General features: G+C 51.3%; 5 protein-coding genes across 5 annotated transcripts; 2 read left to right on the plus strand and 3 right to left on the minus strand.

Moving 5' to 3' along the window:
- Positions 1–1,573: 1,573 nt before the first annotated feature.
- ALTATR162_LOCUS704 (uncharacterized protein) lies at positions 1,574–4,774 on the plus strand (the record flags this gene model as incomplete). The annotated part of the gene is made up of 4 exons (XM_043308298.1): positions 1,574–2,101; positions 2,150–2,627; positions 2,691–2,847; positions 2,896–4,774. The coding sequence occupies 4 exons, from the start codon at positions 1,574–1,576 to the stop codon at positions 4,772–4,774; spliced, it is 3,042 nt and encodes a 1,013-aa protein (XP_043164233.1).
- Positions 4,775–5,538: 764 nt separating this feature from the next.
- ALTATR162_LOCUS705 (uncharacterized protein) lies at positions 5,539–7,197 on the plus strand (the record flags this gene model as incomplete). The annotated part of the gene is made up of 1 exon (XM_043308299.1): positions 5,539–7,197. One exon carries the CDS (start codon positions 5,539–5,541, stop codon positions 7,195–7,197), a length of 1,659 nt encoding a protein of 552 aa, XP_043164234.1.
- Positions 7,198–7,466: 269 nt separating this feature from the next.
- Positions 7,467–9,015, minus strand: ALTATR162_LOCUS706 (uncharacterized protein; the record flags this gene model as incomplete). The annotated part of the gene is made up of 3 exons (XM_043308300.1): positions 7,467–7,594; positions 7,651–7,779; positions 7,833–9,015. The coding sequence occupies 3 exons, from the start codon at positions 9,013–9,015 to the stop codon at positions 7,467–7,469; spliced, it is 1,440 nt and encodes a 479-aa protein (XP_043164235.1).
- Positions 9,016–9,986: 971 nt separating this feature from the next.
- Positions 9,987–13,388, minus strand: ALTATR162_LOCUS707 (uncharacterized protein; the record flags this gene model as incomplete). The annotated part of the gene is made up of 8 exons (XM_043308301.1): positions 9,987–11,735; positions 11,784–11,825; positions 11,875–11,968; positions 12,017–12,271; positions 12,347–12,450; positions 12,503–12,585; positions 12,638–12,772; positions 12,851–13,388. 8 exons carry the CDS (start codon positions 13,386–13,388, stop codon positions 9,987–9,989), a joined length of 3,000 nt encoding a protein of 999 aa, XP_043164236.1.
- A 1,703-nt stretch (positions 13,389–15,091) lies between these two features.
- On the minus strand, positions 15,092–17,017 carry ALTATR162_LOCUS708 (uncharacterized protein; the record flags this gene model as incomplete). Its single annotated transcript, XM_043308302.1, has 1 exon — positions 15,092–17,017. The coding sequence occupies one exon, from the start codon at positions 17,015–17,017 to the stop codon at positions 15,092–15,094; it is 1,926 nt and encodes a 641-aa protein (XP_043164237.1).
- Positions 17,018–17,422: the final 405 nt, after the last annotated feature.

Genomic DNA, 17,422 nt, shown 5'->3' on the forward strand with positions numbered 1-17,422 from the left:
CTCTGTGCAGCGATCGGTGCGATGACGTGAAGCGGATGACAATAACAACACAAAAAGTAAAGGAAGCCCCTACTATGCCATTATGAAAGATACAGTGAGCAATACATAATGAAGGCCACTGAAGTGAATAGCCACTAAGGCTGATACTACCTTTGTACGAACCGGAATGATTGGCATTGTTTGTCTACCATCGATCAAGCTGATATTGCTTTGCGCTACGCATGGAGACGTTTAGCGCCTTTGACTGCTGATTCCATCAAATCACCCTTCCATAAACCTACATGTCTTTTCTGAAAGCTTAAGCAAATGTAGTCTCCGAAGTTAAGTCAAGGCTGGGATAATCACGAGAGAAGAGAGCAATAGTAAAGATGTCGTTAGTGACCTAGTCAAGCGTGAAACGGCAAATGCGACGTGCGGAGGCAGCAATGACGATCGTGACACAGACTGCTACTTCGCAAGATGAAGCGGCTCGATGCCCGAAGATGCCAAGTGCTCAGCAAGGACAGAACAATCTCGGCGGTACCGTATGCGGATTATCGCCTGCTTACTCATCCAGACATGGTGCTGTACAACCCCCTCGTTCATGCCATGACTTCAAACGTTTTAGGCGCCGTATAAGGGGCGACGGGCAGGACCCAAGTCCATGAACAAATAACCGGCCGACAATGGTACCAGTGCGTGTCGCCAAAAGCTTTCCATGTGTCGAGACAGAAGTCTCTTAATGAAATGTATGTTCAGGTCGAATGATGTGGTTCTATGTAGAATCTGGCATCCAGGACGCTTCTGGGGTTTCCAGGTTGTGCCATCGACAGGAACGCTCCTCTCGTCACCTCCAGCATATGGCTTTTCCAACGGGGACGTTCATCAGGCTGCTGTCTGGGACTCTTCCTGAAGGCAAATTATCAACAGCCGGTATGAGCAACTTCGCAGTAACCAAGGACAGCAGTTGGAAGAGTGATGGGGACGAAGATATGGCGTCGTAAAGAGATTCAGCAAGTCTTTGCCAGAGGAAACGAGGTCTTCGGTTAATAGTGGGTCTTGCCATGGCCAATAGGACGCGTCGGAAGCGCTGTTGCCCCGCATCCGAATCTTTCTTCTTGTGGTTTGGCACTCTGACTACGCTCAACCTATAGCAGCGGACTTCCAGGCGACCATAGCTCGAAAGCACTTGCTTAAGTCTTGAGCATCCGTTTTAACGATGTATTTTAATGTTGCAGCTAAGGCATCGCATCGATCGATGACCTTCGGCTCGGAGGAACATGCCATGCCGGGGATACCATGTGACTAACAAAATCTCCCGAGGTGAACACGACAAGCGGATGTGAACAGCTCATCTTCATCATAACAGTGTTCAGCATTCAGAGCCACATAGAGGGTCGCGATCGTCACTCAAGTTCCAATCCTACTCCATCGCCGCCACCATCAGGGTCGAACTTTTGGACCGGCCTAGAACGTCAACCCGCCGCGTCGTTTTGACAGCCCTTAGCTCCTGCAATATACCACACCTGTGCATAACACCCTGCGCCACCTCTGCTTTCGATGTTAGATAGTAATCCGATATAAGGGTATATCTATGCATCTCACGGGCGGCGAGCGCGCCGCTTTCTTCCCAAAGGCAGATGCGGCCGTCCTCGCATCGAGGCACTCTCCGCCGGCAACATCCGAGCGTCCAACCACCACAGCACCAATACTTGATCTTGAGAATGCCGAAAAACCTCTTGATCCGTGGACTCCGGAGCAAGTCACAGCCGTGTATCCAGGCCACCACGACCTCTGGACACCAGCGCCCATACCCGCTAAAGCGCAATGTCCTTCCCAGTGCTATGCGAACCGCTACCTCTTCCCCGTGTTGACGCGGAACGAGAGGTTGAGGCTAACATTACTCTACTACTATACGCGCGGGGCGTTCGAGGATGTAGAGCTGATGTCCCGCCTTCAAGAGAAGGTTTATCTTGCGCACGAGACAATAGGTTGGGAGTTTGTTATTGCTGGCCTCCTCAACCACAGCACATACACTCGGATGGTCACTGTGAACCTTCCCCTCGCAATTCTACCCCGTCGAGAGAGTACCTGCGCCCACACCATCAACCAACCACCAGGCGTAAGTGCACGTCGATTTCTACATATACGTTTCAGCTAATGAAAACAGACTGTCTTCGCCTTGCAAAACATGGCCAATGACTGGCGGTTCGAAAAGTCGCCGCATGTCGAGCAGGGTGGTTTGCGCGCGTATGCTGGTGTGCCCTTAAGATTCGAGACCGAATTTGGAGAACATGTAGCTTTTGGCTCCCTATGTGTCGCTTCTAATTCTCCCCAAGAACCGCTTTCCAAAACAGTACAGCAGGCTCTTGCTAGACTCGCTGACTGGATTGTTGCGGACCTAGTACACAGTGCCAGAAGTCGCCGCCAACGAGAACGGAGACGGATGCTTGAGCTACTCTCTCAAGCTCAGCAGCAGTGCGACGACCATGTCAATATGGAGGAAGCGATACCTCGGATGCTCGAGGAAGTGTACCTCAACACAGAAGTGAGTATCAACCAGACCATAGACAGCCAAATCATCCTTGGTGGTGGTGTAAAATTTCGCACTTCTGAGCTGGAACAGGGCCTTTGGGAAGACACTGCTTGTAAGTGGCAACGTACAGATCCATGTGTGACGTTTACTGACCTGGCGCTTTCTTCTTCCATAGACTTTGACTATGCCATTGAGAAGCTGAATCATTTGGATATGACTGCGCCGCACGCTGTACGAGCTATTGCGGCACAGTGCACTACCCAACGAGCGGCAATGTTCCTTGTAGTAGCCAGCAACGATCTCAAGATGGTATTTGATGATATCGATTCGTGGTTCGTACAAATGTGTGCGGTAAGCAGCAAAATATAGACTCCTTAAAGTGGATTTGTACTGATGCATTCCTACATGCAGGCGATATTGTGTCAATATTGGCAAGGCCGCGCACTCCAAGAGGCACTCAGCGCCAAGGAAACATTTCTCCGCGGTATCACGCATCAACTTCGAACGCCAATTCATGGCATCCTTGGTTCAGTCGAGCTTTTGACGGAAGAATTGAAATCACGAAACGTGGTCCCATCGACGGCTGCCTCGTCACCCACTGCCAGCCCAGACATCGAACAGCTAGACCCCTACACCTACATCAAGACCATCAAGACTTCAGCAAGAGAGCTCATCTCAACAGTAAATAGCCTCATCAAATTGAATCAATGGGCAGATATCGCGCAGGCGGAACGCGTTCTCACGATGCATACGATCTCCGAGATCGAAGACGCTTTGCTCAAGGAAACCATATTAGGACTTTCAGACGATCTATCGACAAGGCCATCGATCGTGATGCAGCACCGTCTTCCCACAAGCTGCGACTTGCTTACGATTGATATGCGGGTTTTTCTGGACTGCATCCAGCCACTCATGGTCAACGCTGCTCAGAACGCTGCTGGCGGCATGGTAGCAGTGACCTTGTCAGTTACGGAAGGCTGCCGGTCTCTCGTTGTAGATGTCGAGCACAGTGGGCGTACGGCATCCAAGGGAAACTATGACCGCGTTTTCGACGCCCACGAGAAGATCGATCTCAGCGGTACCGAATCTACCTTGAGATTGACGTTGGCGAGCAAGGCAGCAACCCTTTTAGGTGGCGAGATCACACTGGTGGGCTCGAGCCAAGGTCCAGGCTCGCATATCAAAGCTACATTCAACGAGCCCATATGTGCCAGCTCATTACCACGGTCTCGTGCAGTAAAGGACAAATTTACCCGACTTCCGCCAACTTTTCACCACCTCGCGTCCGAGTCCTCAACATCGTCTCTAGGCCACTATTTCACTCAGTATCTTTCAAGTGCTGGCTGGTCAGCGTCTAAGGAGCTCCATAACAGTTTCGTTATCGTCGACTATACACCAAATCTTGCTGAACTTTATAGGCATACGTCAAGTATAGACGCGGAACAGGTTGCGATTTGCCTCGTTCCGGAATGCGCATGCTTTCTCGACTTTCATACTGAACGTGTAAGACGGCAGGGGAACGTTGTCTATGTTCAAGGCCCGTTCTTGTCAGAGACGTTTGAACAAGCGCTGGAACACGCAGATGTGATTTCGGCTGGATTCCGATCGTCCACACCGGATACAGCGGTCTGCGCAGCCGGCGGGGTCGCCATTGAGCAATTCAGCCCATCCGCTGCATCCCATACGAGCCGCCGTCCAAGCTTTCCATCCGAGCGAGGCTCGATATTTCCAGAGAAGCTACAAACGGAACTGGCGCAATCTGTACGAAACTTGCGCATTCAAACCAGGCATTCGTCCACTACGACACAGGTCTCAACGGCATCGAGCAAACCCTTGACACTACTTGTCGACGATAATGCGGTCAATCTCCGACTACTAGAGATGTACTGCAGTCGCCGTGGCATACCATTCCGAAGTGCAAAGGATGGGCATCAGGCTGTCAACATCTTTTCCGATGCTCTCATACCCAAGTACGATCCGCTACTACGACAATACCTACCCCAACAACCTTTCAAGCTTATCCTCATGGATCTTCAGATGCCTGTATGTGATGGCATCGATGCAACGAAACAAATACGACGGCTTGAGAAACAGCATAAGCACGAGAGAAGTGTGCTATTCATTGTTACTGGCCAAGATTCTTCGAATGATCGCAAAGCTGCAGACGAAGCTGGCGCGGACGAGTTTCTGACCAAGCCAGTAGGGCCCAAAGTCCTTGATCAATGGGTAAAGAAGTGGTTTCCTGAACTGGAAAGTTGACGATTATACTACGTAGAATATCCCACTACGAGGTCGGGCTCACAACAACTCGATAAGTTCTATCCTATTGAGTTTATACCGCGATTTGTCTCAACAACGGAAGTACACAACGACCTCGGACGATGCGACAGTGCTTTAGCTGCGGAATCATTCTCGTTTCGTTGGATGATCTGGAGTCACACACCAATGACCCTACCGGTAGGCTATCAAGAATGCGCGTCTGGTAGGACTTCGAAGAGTACAGCATGGTAGTTGTCCCAGACGTCGATCGCTGCACTAGGGAAGACGAACTCAGCGAGATGAAGTACCTTGTCAGTTGCGAGGCAATCATTGTCGCGCTCATCTTAATTGGAGTATCTTTTCGTGTGGACATCTTTCGAACTTTGGTGGTCGTGAGCGGCCCATTGTCTACGAGTCGTCGCACCACGTGAGTCGCGCTGTTCGGTAAACATGAATCATAATCTGAGAGATTGGTTAGAACAATATTTACGCTGCCCAATCGAGTTTACGGTGAGCACCCTCTGTTTAGGAGGTGCTACTATGCCAAGTGATTACGTCATCCGCTTGTGCACCCTGACTTCGCTGCCGGGCGTGCCTTTACGCCTTACCCCTTACACTTCGCATCGCTTATCACGTATCTTGCGGTTTCCAGATTACCTTTATCCTGAACTCTTCCAAAATCTACGTTGATGTGTTCTCAACCACATTACGGCTATCTTCTTGCGCTCTAGGCGTCAGCGACTCCATAACTCCTATACGCAACGATGGCTTTGTCGTGGCTGTCATACACATGTATAGCTATTCTTCTCGCCTCTGTCTATATCAGGCAACGAATTCGTGTTCGATCATCCCAAGTCGAGTCCGATGCAGAGGCTGAGAAGCCTGGTCGTCTTAGGCTTGACGATGGCTTGACGCCTTCCGGACGGCAATTGAAGGCCAAGTTAGTCGCAGCTATCCCGCACATCGTAATCGCGTCAGAGAAAGCCACAGAGTTCAAAGAGTCAATGAACGCATACTGGGATCAGAAAGCGTGCGAGGTGCCACCATCATGTATTGTGCGACCCCGCAACGTGTGGGAATTGGCGCAGGCGGTCAAGATTCTCAAACGTGAGTTTGATCTTAGATGTGAAAAGGTCAAAGAAAGGCAAGAGGAGGTTGAGTCCATCTTTGCCATTCGAGGAGGAGGTCACTCTGCTGTTGCTGGTGCCTCAAGCATTAAAGGCGGAGTTCTTATCGATCTATCACTCTTCAATCAAGTCATCCCTGCCGAAGATGGACGGAGCGTGATCATTGGCGCCGGTTGCAAGTGGATTGACGTATACTCAGTTCTTGAAAAAGAAGGTCTTGGAGTAGCTGGTGGAAGGAACTCCGCCGTCGGTGTATCTGGCCTGACGCTCGGCGGGGGTATATCGTTCTTCTCTCCTCAATATGGATTCGTATGCAACAACGTCCTCGAATATGAGGTCATCTTGGCAGATGGGTCTATCGTCACCGCTTCTGAGAAAGACCACCCCGATCTGTGGCGCGCACTCAAGGGCGGAGGCAACAACTTCGGTATCGTAACAAGCTTCACGATCCGCAGTTTCGCTGCAAAGAATGTTTGGAGCGGATTCCTCTACCTGCTCCCATACAAAGCCCCAGATGTTCTAGCAGCATTCCATTCCTTTGTTGCGCGAACACTGGCCGGCGAGCTGCAACATCGATTCGACCCTCACGCTGCCGGCCCGCTGACATGCTTCACGTACCTCCAATCTCCTGGTATCCAAGCTATAGCCGTGAATCTTGTACACACCGGCCCCGACACCAAGCAGAAGGGCTGGCCAGAATCTTGGCGCAGCTCCGGTTTTCAGAAGCTGTGGCGTGTGTGGAGTACGTTCAAGATTCGCAGCCTAGTTAGTGCAGCAGACGAGTTGAGTGTCCTGAATCCACCGGGACGACAACAAGAATTTGCCACTACGACCATCAAGAACGATAGGCAGACTTTAGAGGCGGCTCACAAAGCATATCGTGATGCGATTCCGAAGATTAAGAATCATGCCATTAAGGGTATGAGCTGGACTCTGGTTCTACAGCCATGCTTGCCTTCATGGGCAAGGAAGGGCGATGCAAATTCGCTGGGTTTAGATGAAGGATCTGATGAGCCTTTGGTAAATGTTCAGTTTACGGTCAACTGGGCGATGGAGGAGCATGATGATGTGGTGAGGGCTATCACTAGGGAGGCGATCGAGCAGATTGATGCTTTTGCCCTTGAACATGGGACGGGTCATCGGTTTCGTTATCTGAACTATTGCGCGGCGTGGCAAAGACCCTTTGAGGGGTACGGGGAGGAGAGTATGAAATCTCTGAAGGGTGTGAGTAAAGTGGTTGATCCCCAAGGGTTCTTCCAGAGGGGATGTGGCGGAGGTTTCAAACTGGGGTCGTGAGAACATACATGGTATGGGAGTTTTCGAAGCAAGTTGCATTTCCTGGTTCTTTAGGGTATCACAAAGAATACCAGAGTGTTCAGAACGCTATGAGATTACTGCACGTGCTACTTCGGCCGTCGAAATACATAATCGTCTATCATCGAACTTCATGTCTGCGTCAACGCCATGCGCTCTAGGAACACTTCCTCTGAGCCGCTCACACTACTACAGGCTCGCATTACACTTTTCCACAAACGCCGTAACATCCTGCCACTTATGTGGTTCGACTACTCAAGACCAACGGCAATTGCAGCAAGTGCCCAGTCCATGAATCCAGCGTTGGTGTCAAGGATGTTGGTGTTGAACTCGGGCAGTGTTGGGTAGAAGTTGGTGCTGTATCCAAACTCCATGGTGACTGGAAAGAGAAATCAGCATGCGTTTTAGTCTACTTAGTGCGCGATGGCTACTTACATCCGTGGACCTTGTTAGCACCAGACTTGGCGTACACGCGGCTAGCAGCGTAGTCGTCTGAAGCACCAGATGTAGCATAGAGGCCAACTGATTGCATCGAGGTGTAAGATCGTCCGCCCACGGCGCGCACTGGAAGTGATGTCAGTATCGAACATATCAGAAATTCTCGAAGGAGTACTCACTCGCAGTAGCAGTCTTAGCAGCAACGTTCCTGATGTTTGTCGCATCAGCCGAGGGCATGTACTCCTTGTATGTTGTATCGCCGAGACGGCCTCTCCTTCCATCGTATGCGCTGTTAAGGAAGTTCATCGTTGTGCTGGTGCTCTGCAGTTCATCGTCGCCCCAGTTGTACAAGATGTCGCCAGTGGCGGAGTGGATATCCATGAACCACCTGATCTTGGGAAATGAATCGTAGATACTGACGTGGTTCTTGGTCTCCGACTCAGATGCAGCAGCTGAACCGTAGAACGCTTCTGAGCTAGGCGAGGTAGAAGCAGGAGATGTGGAGGGGTCGAAGTACTTCCTGAAGTTCCAGAGGAAATCGAAGTTGCGGTTGATGTCTACGCCGACTGAGGCGCCGCTAGTGCCGGACCGAGTGTTGCGGTTCTTGCGCCACAGTGAGCCGGATGACTGGTCGTATGCGACACCATCTGGGTTGACGAGGGGGAAGAAGACGATACCGGCAGCGAGGACGCTCTTGACTTGGGCATTGGTGTAAGTCTTGCTACCGTACTTGAGGCCGGTTCCAGCCTTGTTTGCGGCTAAAAGATCCGAGATCCAGTAGATGAGCTGATCAGGGCCTCCACGTTCGCGTGCGTGCATGCCAGCAGACAGGTAGAGGCGGTACTTGGACTTGTCTGTACCGGCGCCGACATATCCGGCGGTTTGCGTAGCCCCGTTGAAGGTCCTGAATGGGAGTGTGACGGTGCTGATACCGTATCCGCTTACAAGACCCTTGATGGCTGAGTTGATCTCGTTGACATTCATGATGCTGCTGATAGTCGTACCAGCAGCCTTAGTGCCAAGACCAGATGGTGTAACGGCACCACCCTGCCAGCGGTCGCCACTACCTATCGGAGCATCGGCGGCCCTCTTGGTAAGATCCCGGCGATGTAGGCTGATCTCCTCAGAGTTCTCGTACTCCTTGGACAGGTACGCGATTTGGTCCTCGGTCAGCAGAGCATGAAGCTCGAAATGGCCCTGCTCGGATGGAACTGCCTTCGGTCTGCAGCCCAGATCGTATGTGCCATTGTTCACAATATCGAGGAAATGTGCGGGAGAAGGTGCCTTGAAGTGAACAGGTAGAAGGCTACCAAGTACGGTAGTACCCTGAAGAATCAGAGCTGCAGCAAGAGCGTACTTCATCTTGAGACTGCTTGAAACGAAGGAATATGGACAAACGAAGGAGGGATCTGCCGGTGCTCTACAGCATGCTGTGAAACGACATTGATTTTATACATTCCTTCCATTTCTGTACAAAGATTGACCTTCTCTTAATGGTCGGCAGGTGATACTCTAGCATAGACACATCGGAGCGGTGATGGTGTGGCTGGCCGTTCATTGGCCGACTTCGCGAATTGCGCTGGGCGCTAACTTCATCTCCTTCTCTATTCGTCTGGTCTCCGCTGAAACTACTGATGCACCTGCCCGGGAGGATCAAGTAGATCCAGAGATGCATGGGCACTGGAACGAGCTGCCTTGTGTGATGTGCAGCACTAGATAAGATAGATTAACTGGTCTCGAAAAGCAAGTCCTTTTTGGCATAGGCTGAAGATGGCTGGTCAATCGCTATCGACTTGCATCTTGGCATTCCAGGGGAGGGAGGTGTCAGAAGAAGGAGTCTTCGCCGGGTATACGTGCTGGCAATGTGGGTGATGCTGCGGTGTTGTCGCTGTATTACGAAGCATTGGGTAACGTCGGCAACCGACGGGTGTTCGGTCGCACAAGCCATGATGAATACACGACTGTATAGTAAAAGCACGGAATACTGATTGCTCGCGAAGGCTGCAAATCACACACGTGCGACGCGTTGTTGGTGATACAGGCATTCAAGCCTCGGTGGTGGAGCGGAATGTGTGTACCCGCCGCCAAGAGGGGCCACGTGCTTCGGGCTTAGCCAGGAGAAATTGTCCGGCCGCTACGTCGACAACCTTGGAATCACCCGTACAGTTGCATCACGAGACAATCGCAAAGCCATCTAACACACTGTCTATCTTCACCAATTTCTCGCTGGAGAAGGAAATACTACACGTATGCCCTCCTGAGGAGCCCGCTTTCACAGTGTGACAAAAAACAATGTTCTTCAACGTCATTATGCTTTGGCCCCCCATCATGTTTCAAGAATCGAAGATGGCGCCGTAAGCCGGAATTCCCCGCTTCTCCATATCGAACACAATCTGCTGCGTGAACCGCTTGTTACTGATGACCAGGATCGCTTCTGCATCACTCTCCTTGTAGAGCCTGTACGTTAATAGGCTCATGTCAGGTTTGCCGGACGTTCGGGTGTTGTAAAGCAGAGCCCTTGGATCTCTTCCACGGACAGCATCAACGATAGCTTTCCCAAATGTAATCTCGTGATTGGGTGCAGTCCAAAGGATGCGCATGGTGACGTGACGGTAGGGAGAGATGGAGAGGCATGGGCCGATGCCGGAGCCCGTGGCTACTACAACAACACTTTTGAACAATGTTGCGATGCGCAAGACACCTGACGTGGGGATACCGCGTCTCCAGATGTGTGTCGGCGCGGTATCGATGAGGTGGCCTGTGAAGTCTCCGGCTCGACTGATGATGACAGAGTAGCCCTTCCCGTTAGGTGCGTTCGTGATAGTAGCAAAGCCATGCCAGTCGCGAAGTGGGTGTTGCGCAAGGCGAACACCCTTGCCTGGTGCTATTTCCGAGTCGAAGTGAAGGCGGATGGCGTGCGAGGATAAGATCTCAGGTCGAACAGGAATGCGGCGAAGGAACAACCACGGAAAGATGATGGCACAGGTTGCGGCTGTGATCAACCAAACCGACGGATTCTGTAAATATGCTTCGGAGGTCGATAATCTGCGTTTCTGGGTCCGATCTCTGGTGGATAGACCAACGAGCACCCAGTAGAGGATGAGCACCATCCACCCACCAAAGCGATGCAGGGCCTCCCAATAGTCGTGGTGTCGATTCCGAAGAATTGGATGCGATAACGAGCTCATAGCGAGCAACAAGAACAGGATGAGATAAGACAGTATTGTCGAAGCTACTGGGATAACTCTCTCATCTTTCACCAACTCGAGGCTAGCACCGACCGTGAATATCACGAACCAGACGACCGCAGCGATGGCGCATCCCACATGTATGCCGCCGATGTGGAACACATTTGCGCATATCCTTCGTATTCCAAGTGGTATTCGGGTGGGCGCGGATGAGAAAACAAAGAAGAGCAAATTGATGACTGGTTCTGACCGTATCAAAATCGCGGCACAGAGATTCGACGCTGTAGCGGTTGCGGTAGATGACAACGGGTACTTGTCGCTCTCCGCGTATCTGTAGAGGAGCCAGCACGCAACACCAATGTTGGCAAAGACGATCAGAAATAGAAACCAGCGGTACGCGATGAGACCACGATACCGTAGCCAAGCCGTAACATCCGGAACCTTCGGCTCCGGTAACCTGGATGGTTTGTTGAGCGATTCATCTCTTTCCACCAACGAGTGATGTTCAATACTTTCCAATGGAAAAGCTTTCCCAAGATCGGCATTTGGCGAAGTCCGCATGAGCTTTGGGGGAACCACGACCTTTGTGGGCAGCGCCAAAGCATCGATAGCTGAGTCTGATCTAGTATGCATCAATTCAATACGCTTCACATCCACCTTAGGAATGTCGCATTCTGTCGCGAGTTTCTTTAGCTGCGTCTTGTCTACCTTGCCGTTGAGATTAAGTGGAATGTTGTCAAGGTGCAGCCACCGCTCAGGTACAGAGTAGTAAGGAAGCTGCTTTCGGATGAAGTCATCGAGCTCTTTTTCGTTAACGGAGGCAGAGGATGCGTAGAATCCGTGCAGTATCCCGTCTATAACGAGAGAGGCAGCTCGTGTAATACCAACGAATCGCTGCATGTGATATTAGCGAAGTTTTAGGGTCAGCAAAAATACGCGTACCTCGAGAGTAGCAGTAACACCATCGAGCTCGACACGAAATCCCTGAAATCATCAGAACAACGATTAAAATTTCCCGGCAGTGATAGCGAACCTTGATCTTGACTTGGTCGTCCATTCGACCCAAAGAATCCAAAGTGCCATCTGGTCTCCAGCACACGATGTTCCCGAAATCGTACATCTTGGAGCTGCTAGAAGCTTAGCGAGACTACGGCAAGAGCAATATCTCGGCTTACCCGTCATCTGTGAATTTGTCTGGTTGAAATTTCTTTGCTGTCGTCAGAGGTAGGTTGATGTAGCCTTTCGCCACACCAGCACCGCCAACCCAGAGTGTGCCCTTCTGGCCGACGGGCGCGAGTCTACCAGCGTGTTCGAGCACGTAGGAAGAGGTATTGGGCAGAGGACGAACGATAGACAAAGGCTTGCCTACGACATGCTTTTGCGGAGAAAGTAAGAACGTTTCCGTCGAACCAAGTAGATTCCAGAAAGATCTACCTTGAGCTCAGTTATCAGCAAGACTAAGGTACAGTCAGCAACCATTGATTCAGTGTGCACAACGTTCTCACGCTTGTGGGCATGCTTCCCCTGCTACAGCGACCGTCTCGATGTTCAAATAGCGTTGTTGTTCGTGCCTTGAGAGAATGGAAGGAGTGCATATCAAGGTGTCGATCTATCGAGCTTGTTAGTGCGGCTTGTAAGCGATAGTTGGAGCTTCTACCAACCTGTTTCAGTGTTGCATCCCAGTCAGATTCTCGAAGATACAATGTTCCTCCATTCATCAAGCAACCCAGCATCTCCCATGCCCCTACAGCAATCATCAGTATATTGCCAGTATCATCGGAGTTATCAGAGCTTACCCATTGCGAAAGAGATACTCAACATCTGCCCGACTTTTGAGCCAACGGTTATCCTCAACCGACCTGGCTCTGAAAGGAGAGCGTTAGTTTTGGTGCCATGTTTGACGTCTACACCCTTAGGTACACCAGTACTTCCTACTAGTAGTTAGCACGGTTTGGAGCCGTCATACATGAGAGACGTGCCTGAAGTATACATTGCGTACACGCCATCACTCGACGTGACCTGGATGCCTGGTCTGAGAGGAGAGTAGAATGCTCCTGTGTTCATGCCTAGTTCGAGGACTATAGCATCGTGACTCGCAAATTGCTTGACTCTATCCCAGTATGGGGGTAAAGACAGAATGAATCGGGCTTCTGTGTCCTCGAAAATATGTCGCAAAGCTTCGTTAGTAGCCACGCCACCATCGATCGGAACGTACTGGCAGCCTGCCTTCATTATAGCAAAGAATCCGATAAGCATCCCTATCGATCGTTGCACTACAACACATACTCGTTGTCTTAGTCGGAGCCCTGATGCAATGAGGTAATGTGCCAGACGATTGGCAGCAAGATCCAATTGTAGGTATGTGATACTGTTGGATCCATGTATAGCAGCCACGATACCGGGATAAACATCCACGATACTCTCAAATGCTTCATGCGCAGTGCCATGAGAGACGGGAACTATTGGACCGCGTCCGAATCGAGAGACAAAACTCTGGTCCTCGTATGAGAGGTCAGATGCGTTTTCGAGTAAGGCACGCGATTCCATAGCGCTGTAGCAACACTGATGGGGAGTAGAGAATTTTGAGATGCCGTTTACACATATGGTGTCGCCCTTTTGTACTAATAGAATGCTTAATACGCATGCTAGACAACTGGTTCCGTCGACGTATGCCGAGAAGCAACGCACACCCCGAACTTGGCTGACACGTACTACTAGTCCGCGCTTATGGAAGATTTCTGCAGTAGGAGCCCGTATAGCATAAGAGCATGCTGTCTAATGGATTGTGGCTGCATCCGTGATCCTTCGGTTCCATTTCCATCAAGGGCGCCCCCTTCGTTTGAACCGCTCCTACAACTGTTGACGCACGATCGATCCGGATCGTTATTCCTTCGTCTTTCGAGTCACTGATGCACGTATTGGAAGCCATCCCGGGCCCGTCAATTCTGCATGTAAATGGGACATAGGTGCCCGTCTCGATCATGTAGTTGCATGGATGAGCTTCGATGTCACTCTAGCCTCAGATGGCCGGACGTTTGACTCCGAACTGCCAGGTAGATTGGCGAGTGTGTGAGCTGATTTCGAGCTGCAGCGTCGAAACACTGCCTCTCCTCGTGATGTCATTCCTGCATTCCGCCATCTTGGTCGTTTCAACGAACCACACAGCTACTCTCGCGTTGCTACCAACGATGACACCTACCTTGCTTGGGGTTGCAGTACTGCTGCTGGACATACTGGCGGCCGCCACTAATGGAATGACATCAGGCTTAACGAAAATGAGTGCGTGCATTCTCTGTGAATCGTGCTGCGATCTGACATGCATGGTGGCAGATGTCGCTGAAGCCATGCGGATTTCCTGAATGAGAAGAACCTCTATGTATGCGGCACCATTGAGATGATAGGCGGTACAGGGGTACTCGAATCTGTGGACAAGTCGCCAAATACCAGGTCAGCAATCGAATCGTAGCTGCTCGTGAGCGTGAAAATCGAAGTGTCGCACGAAAGTGGTCAAACATATCAACAACGAGAGCGAACTGGCCTCAACTGAGTTAGCGGGTTTATTCGTCCATCATGGTTTTGAGACTCCGATATAGGCCACACTTCTTCTTGATGCAATACTAAGTGATTGAAGGCGAAATTAAGAACGGTGGCGTCTGGCAAAACTTCCCGAATACTTCCAACGAGACCAGCGAACGGCTAGGAACCGAGCCGTGCAAGCGCTTGAGCTCACCTTGCCGCGAGGGCAGGCATGGGTATGCAGATGTCACCCAGATTCATGGGTCGATTTACATAACGTTCGCATCGAGCGAAATCTCATATGAGTGTATAGTAGAACAATCTAGGTGAAGAGCTAAAAGTGGAAGATCACCGTGCCACACGGCACGGTACGGCAACCATGTGGGCCATGCGGGACGTAAGCGCCATTGATTCCCACGATCCCGTGTACGTGCCGAGTCAGATCGATCCTCGGATAGCTGCCATTTACCCGGCGTTCGGTTTACCGCTTACTCACTCCACCACAGGCGGCAAACGGTATGCTTTAGGAAAATCTCTCCAGTGAACTCGCATTATCGACATCCCTACGCTACCCACGAGGACGTTCGTCACGACCCAAGCAGTGCCAGCTTTGGAGAGGCTGACTGGCAGTGGCGAGCGGGGAGGGTGGCTGAGTATTTCACTATCACAGGCGGATCATCGAAAATAATGGAGGTAGATAATTTGGAATTTAACAACATTAAAGCAGGTCGTGATTAGGTACCGTTGGCGGGTTGATGATACTCTACACCATCAATAGTCGTGGTCAGCGTCCCGTTCGCTTCGAGTACATTCTCCATCACGTCAATCCTTAAATGAAATCCACTTGCACTGGTTTTCTTGCTCCCGGTTGAGGATCCCGTTTGCGAGATGTCGGAGTACCAATCGAGCTTCTGATCCCACACATTTGGAAAAAGGATAGTCAGCTCGACGTCTTCGGAGCCGTTGATGATGTGATCACCATCATCAGAGAAGTCGGTGTAATTGGCCACGACCCGCTTGATCGAGCTTGCCTCAGGATAGGCCGTGTTCCCAATAAGTCTGACTTCCGCGCACCCTGATACCTTACCGCGGAGGATATAGTGGCCTGGCTTTAGTGTGGGGAGCGGAGGAACTTCGGCTCCGGGTAGGAATGGTGTCGCCCAAGGGATGCGATTGGGCACCTTATAAACAGGAGCGGGTAGTTTGGGGCTACGGTCGGTGAGGTGGGCGAGCATTACACGATATTCGCGCCCACCCGGAGCAGTGGAGATAGGGCAGGAGAGCGGGTTGATGCCACCACAAGCGGGAGAGGTGACGATGCCTTGCCAATACACAATGCGCGTACTATCTAAAGAAAATGCCGGATCGGCTCGCCCGTTCCAGTTCGGGTCGTCAATACCCCCCTCGCTTTCATCGCCTTTACTGTTGACCTGCTGCCCATAGTACGACCCACGATCTCCATAACGATCGATCAAGATGGGTTGGAAGAAGCGGCGTGCGCCATTGTTGCGTGTGGACGCTGCGACTGCGACTGCGACGATATCGATGAGAGGTGGGATACCTCGCATGCCTGACATCCACATCTGGCGCTCGCTGGCACGCGTATCTTGTGTGACGAACCAATGATCGTCGGCGGAAAAGGCGATAGGATCAGCATAATCAGGATGACTAGTGAGGCGGCGAACTATTCCTGTTTCAATATGGACTGCGTAGAGATCTATATTCGTGGACTCCGTTGGTGCACCGATGTAAAGTATTTCGTCGCCAGAACCGCTGAAGCCTCTCAGTTCGCCAATGGTGATAGAGTCAGGTTGGAGTTCCAGTTCATTCCCATTGGCTGTGATGAAAGCCCGGCGCTTCGGATCAACGAGCAGGTCAACGTCGACCAGATCATAGCGAGGTACAGCAGGGCCTGTCCCTGAAGGATTTGCGTTGAACTCCAAACGACCGAAGTAGGAATACTGCCCAGCGTGATTGGTGAACGAACTCCAGCCAATATGAACGTCATCGGGATGCATCCGCAGCTCACGAGGAGCACCATTCGGCCAGTAGATCGGATATATGTGGATATCATCAGGCGTGCATGCATCGCTGGCCAATTGCCTGCTATTGCAATCGAGGATGTTATGGCCCCAGATCGCCTTGTCGCCGCTTCTGAACACATGTGGGTAGTCTCTTTGCGGATCCAATTCTCTTGTACTCTTAGCCGGTACGCCACACGTCAGGCATTTCCACGGGTCGCCATTGCTAAAGTTCGTGCCGTCCACTTTGATGAGGATTAATTGAACGCCGTTATAGATGCTCGCCGGATCTGGGCTTGCGGGAGCTCCAACGAAGGTGACTGTGACAACCACATTCCGGCCGTTCGGAGTAAAGTCTCCAGCTTGGAACTCATCCGTAAGCTCCCGTGCGATGCAACCCGTCCGACTTGGGTTCAGCGCCGCTGTACATGCGCCAACTTCTCTGCTTGCAGAGACTGGAGGTAGAGGAAGCTCAACGACGTCGATGTTTTCGGGCTTTGGGGGCCCTGGGAAGTTTGGAGAGGCGCCTAAGACGGCCTGCTGGTTGTTGTCGGCTGACAGGGGTAAGATAGCGCCTAGGGCTGCAGTACCGGCAAACATATGCAGTAACGAAATGCTGTACGCAGTAATCTTGGCCATAGTAGTGGCTTAGGTGAATGGAACACATTCTGGGTCTTGCAGCATATGTTTTATATATGACCCTCGTAATGTGAAGTTCCTTGGCAGTGAAACGCTTCAATACGCTCGCTATACGGAATACGCGTAAGCTTTGGCCCGCGACCCTGCGATTTGGATTGCACGTAGCACCAGCGACCGCAACACGATGTACAAGCCTCACGGACCCGTCTACCCAGCAACCTCGAGATACCCGAACGTATCGACACGACATGCGGCACACAAGCTGCGATGGGCAACCATCATCTCAATCAATCCTCATTGCTACCTGTGGAGGCTCATACTACCCAGGCAGTCGATGACGCGACAGTCGGCATAAAGGCACAAGAAGGCGCTGGGCTTGATACGATACGGGATGCGAATACCGTT

The sequence above is a fragment of the Alternaria atra genome (assembly GCF_907166805.1).
Source record: "Alternaria atra isolate CS162 genome assembly, contig: 21, whole genome shotgun sequence".
NCBI lineage: Eukaryota > Fungi > Ascomycota > Dothideomycetes > Pleosporales > Pleosporaceae > Alternaria > Alternaria atra.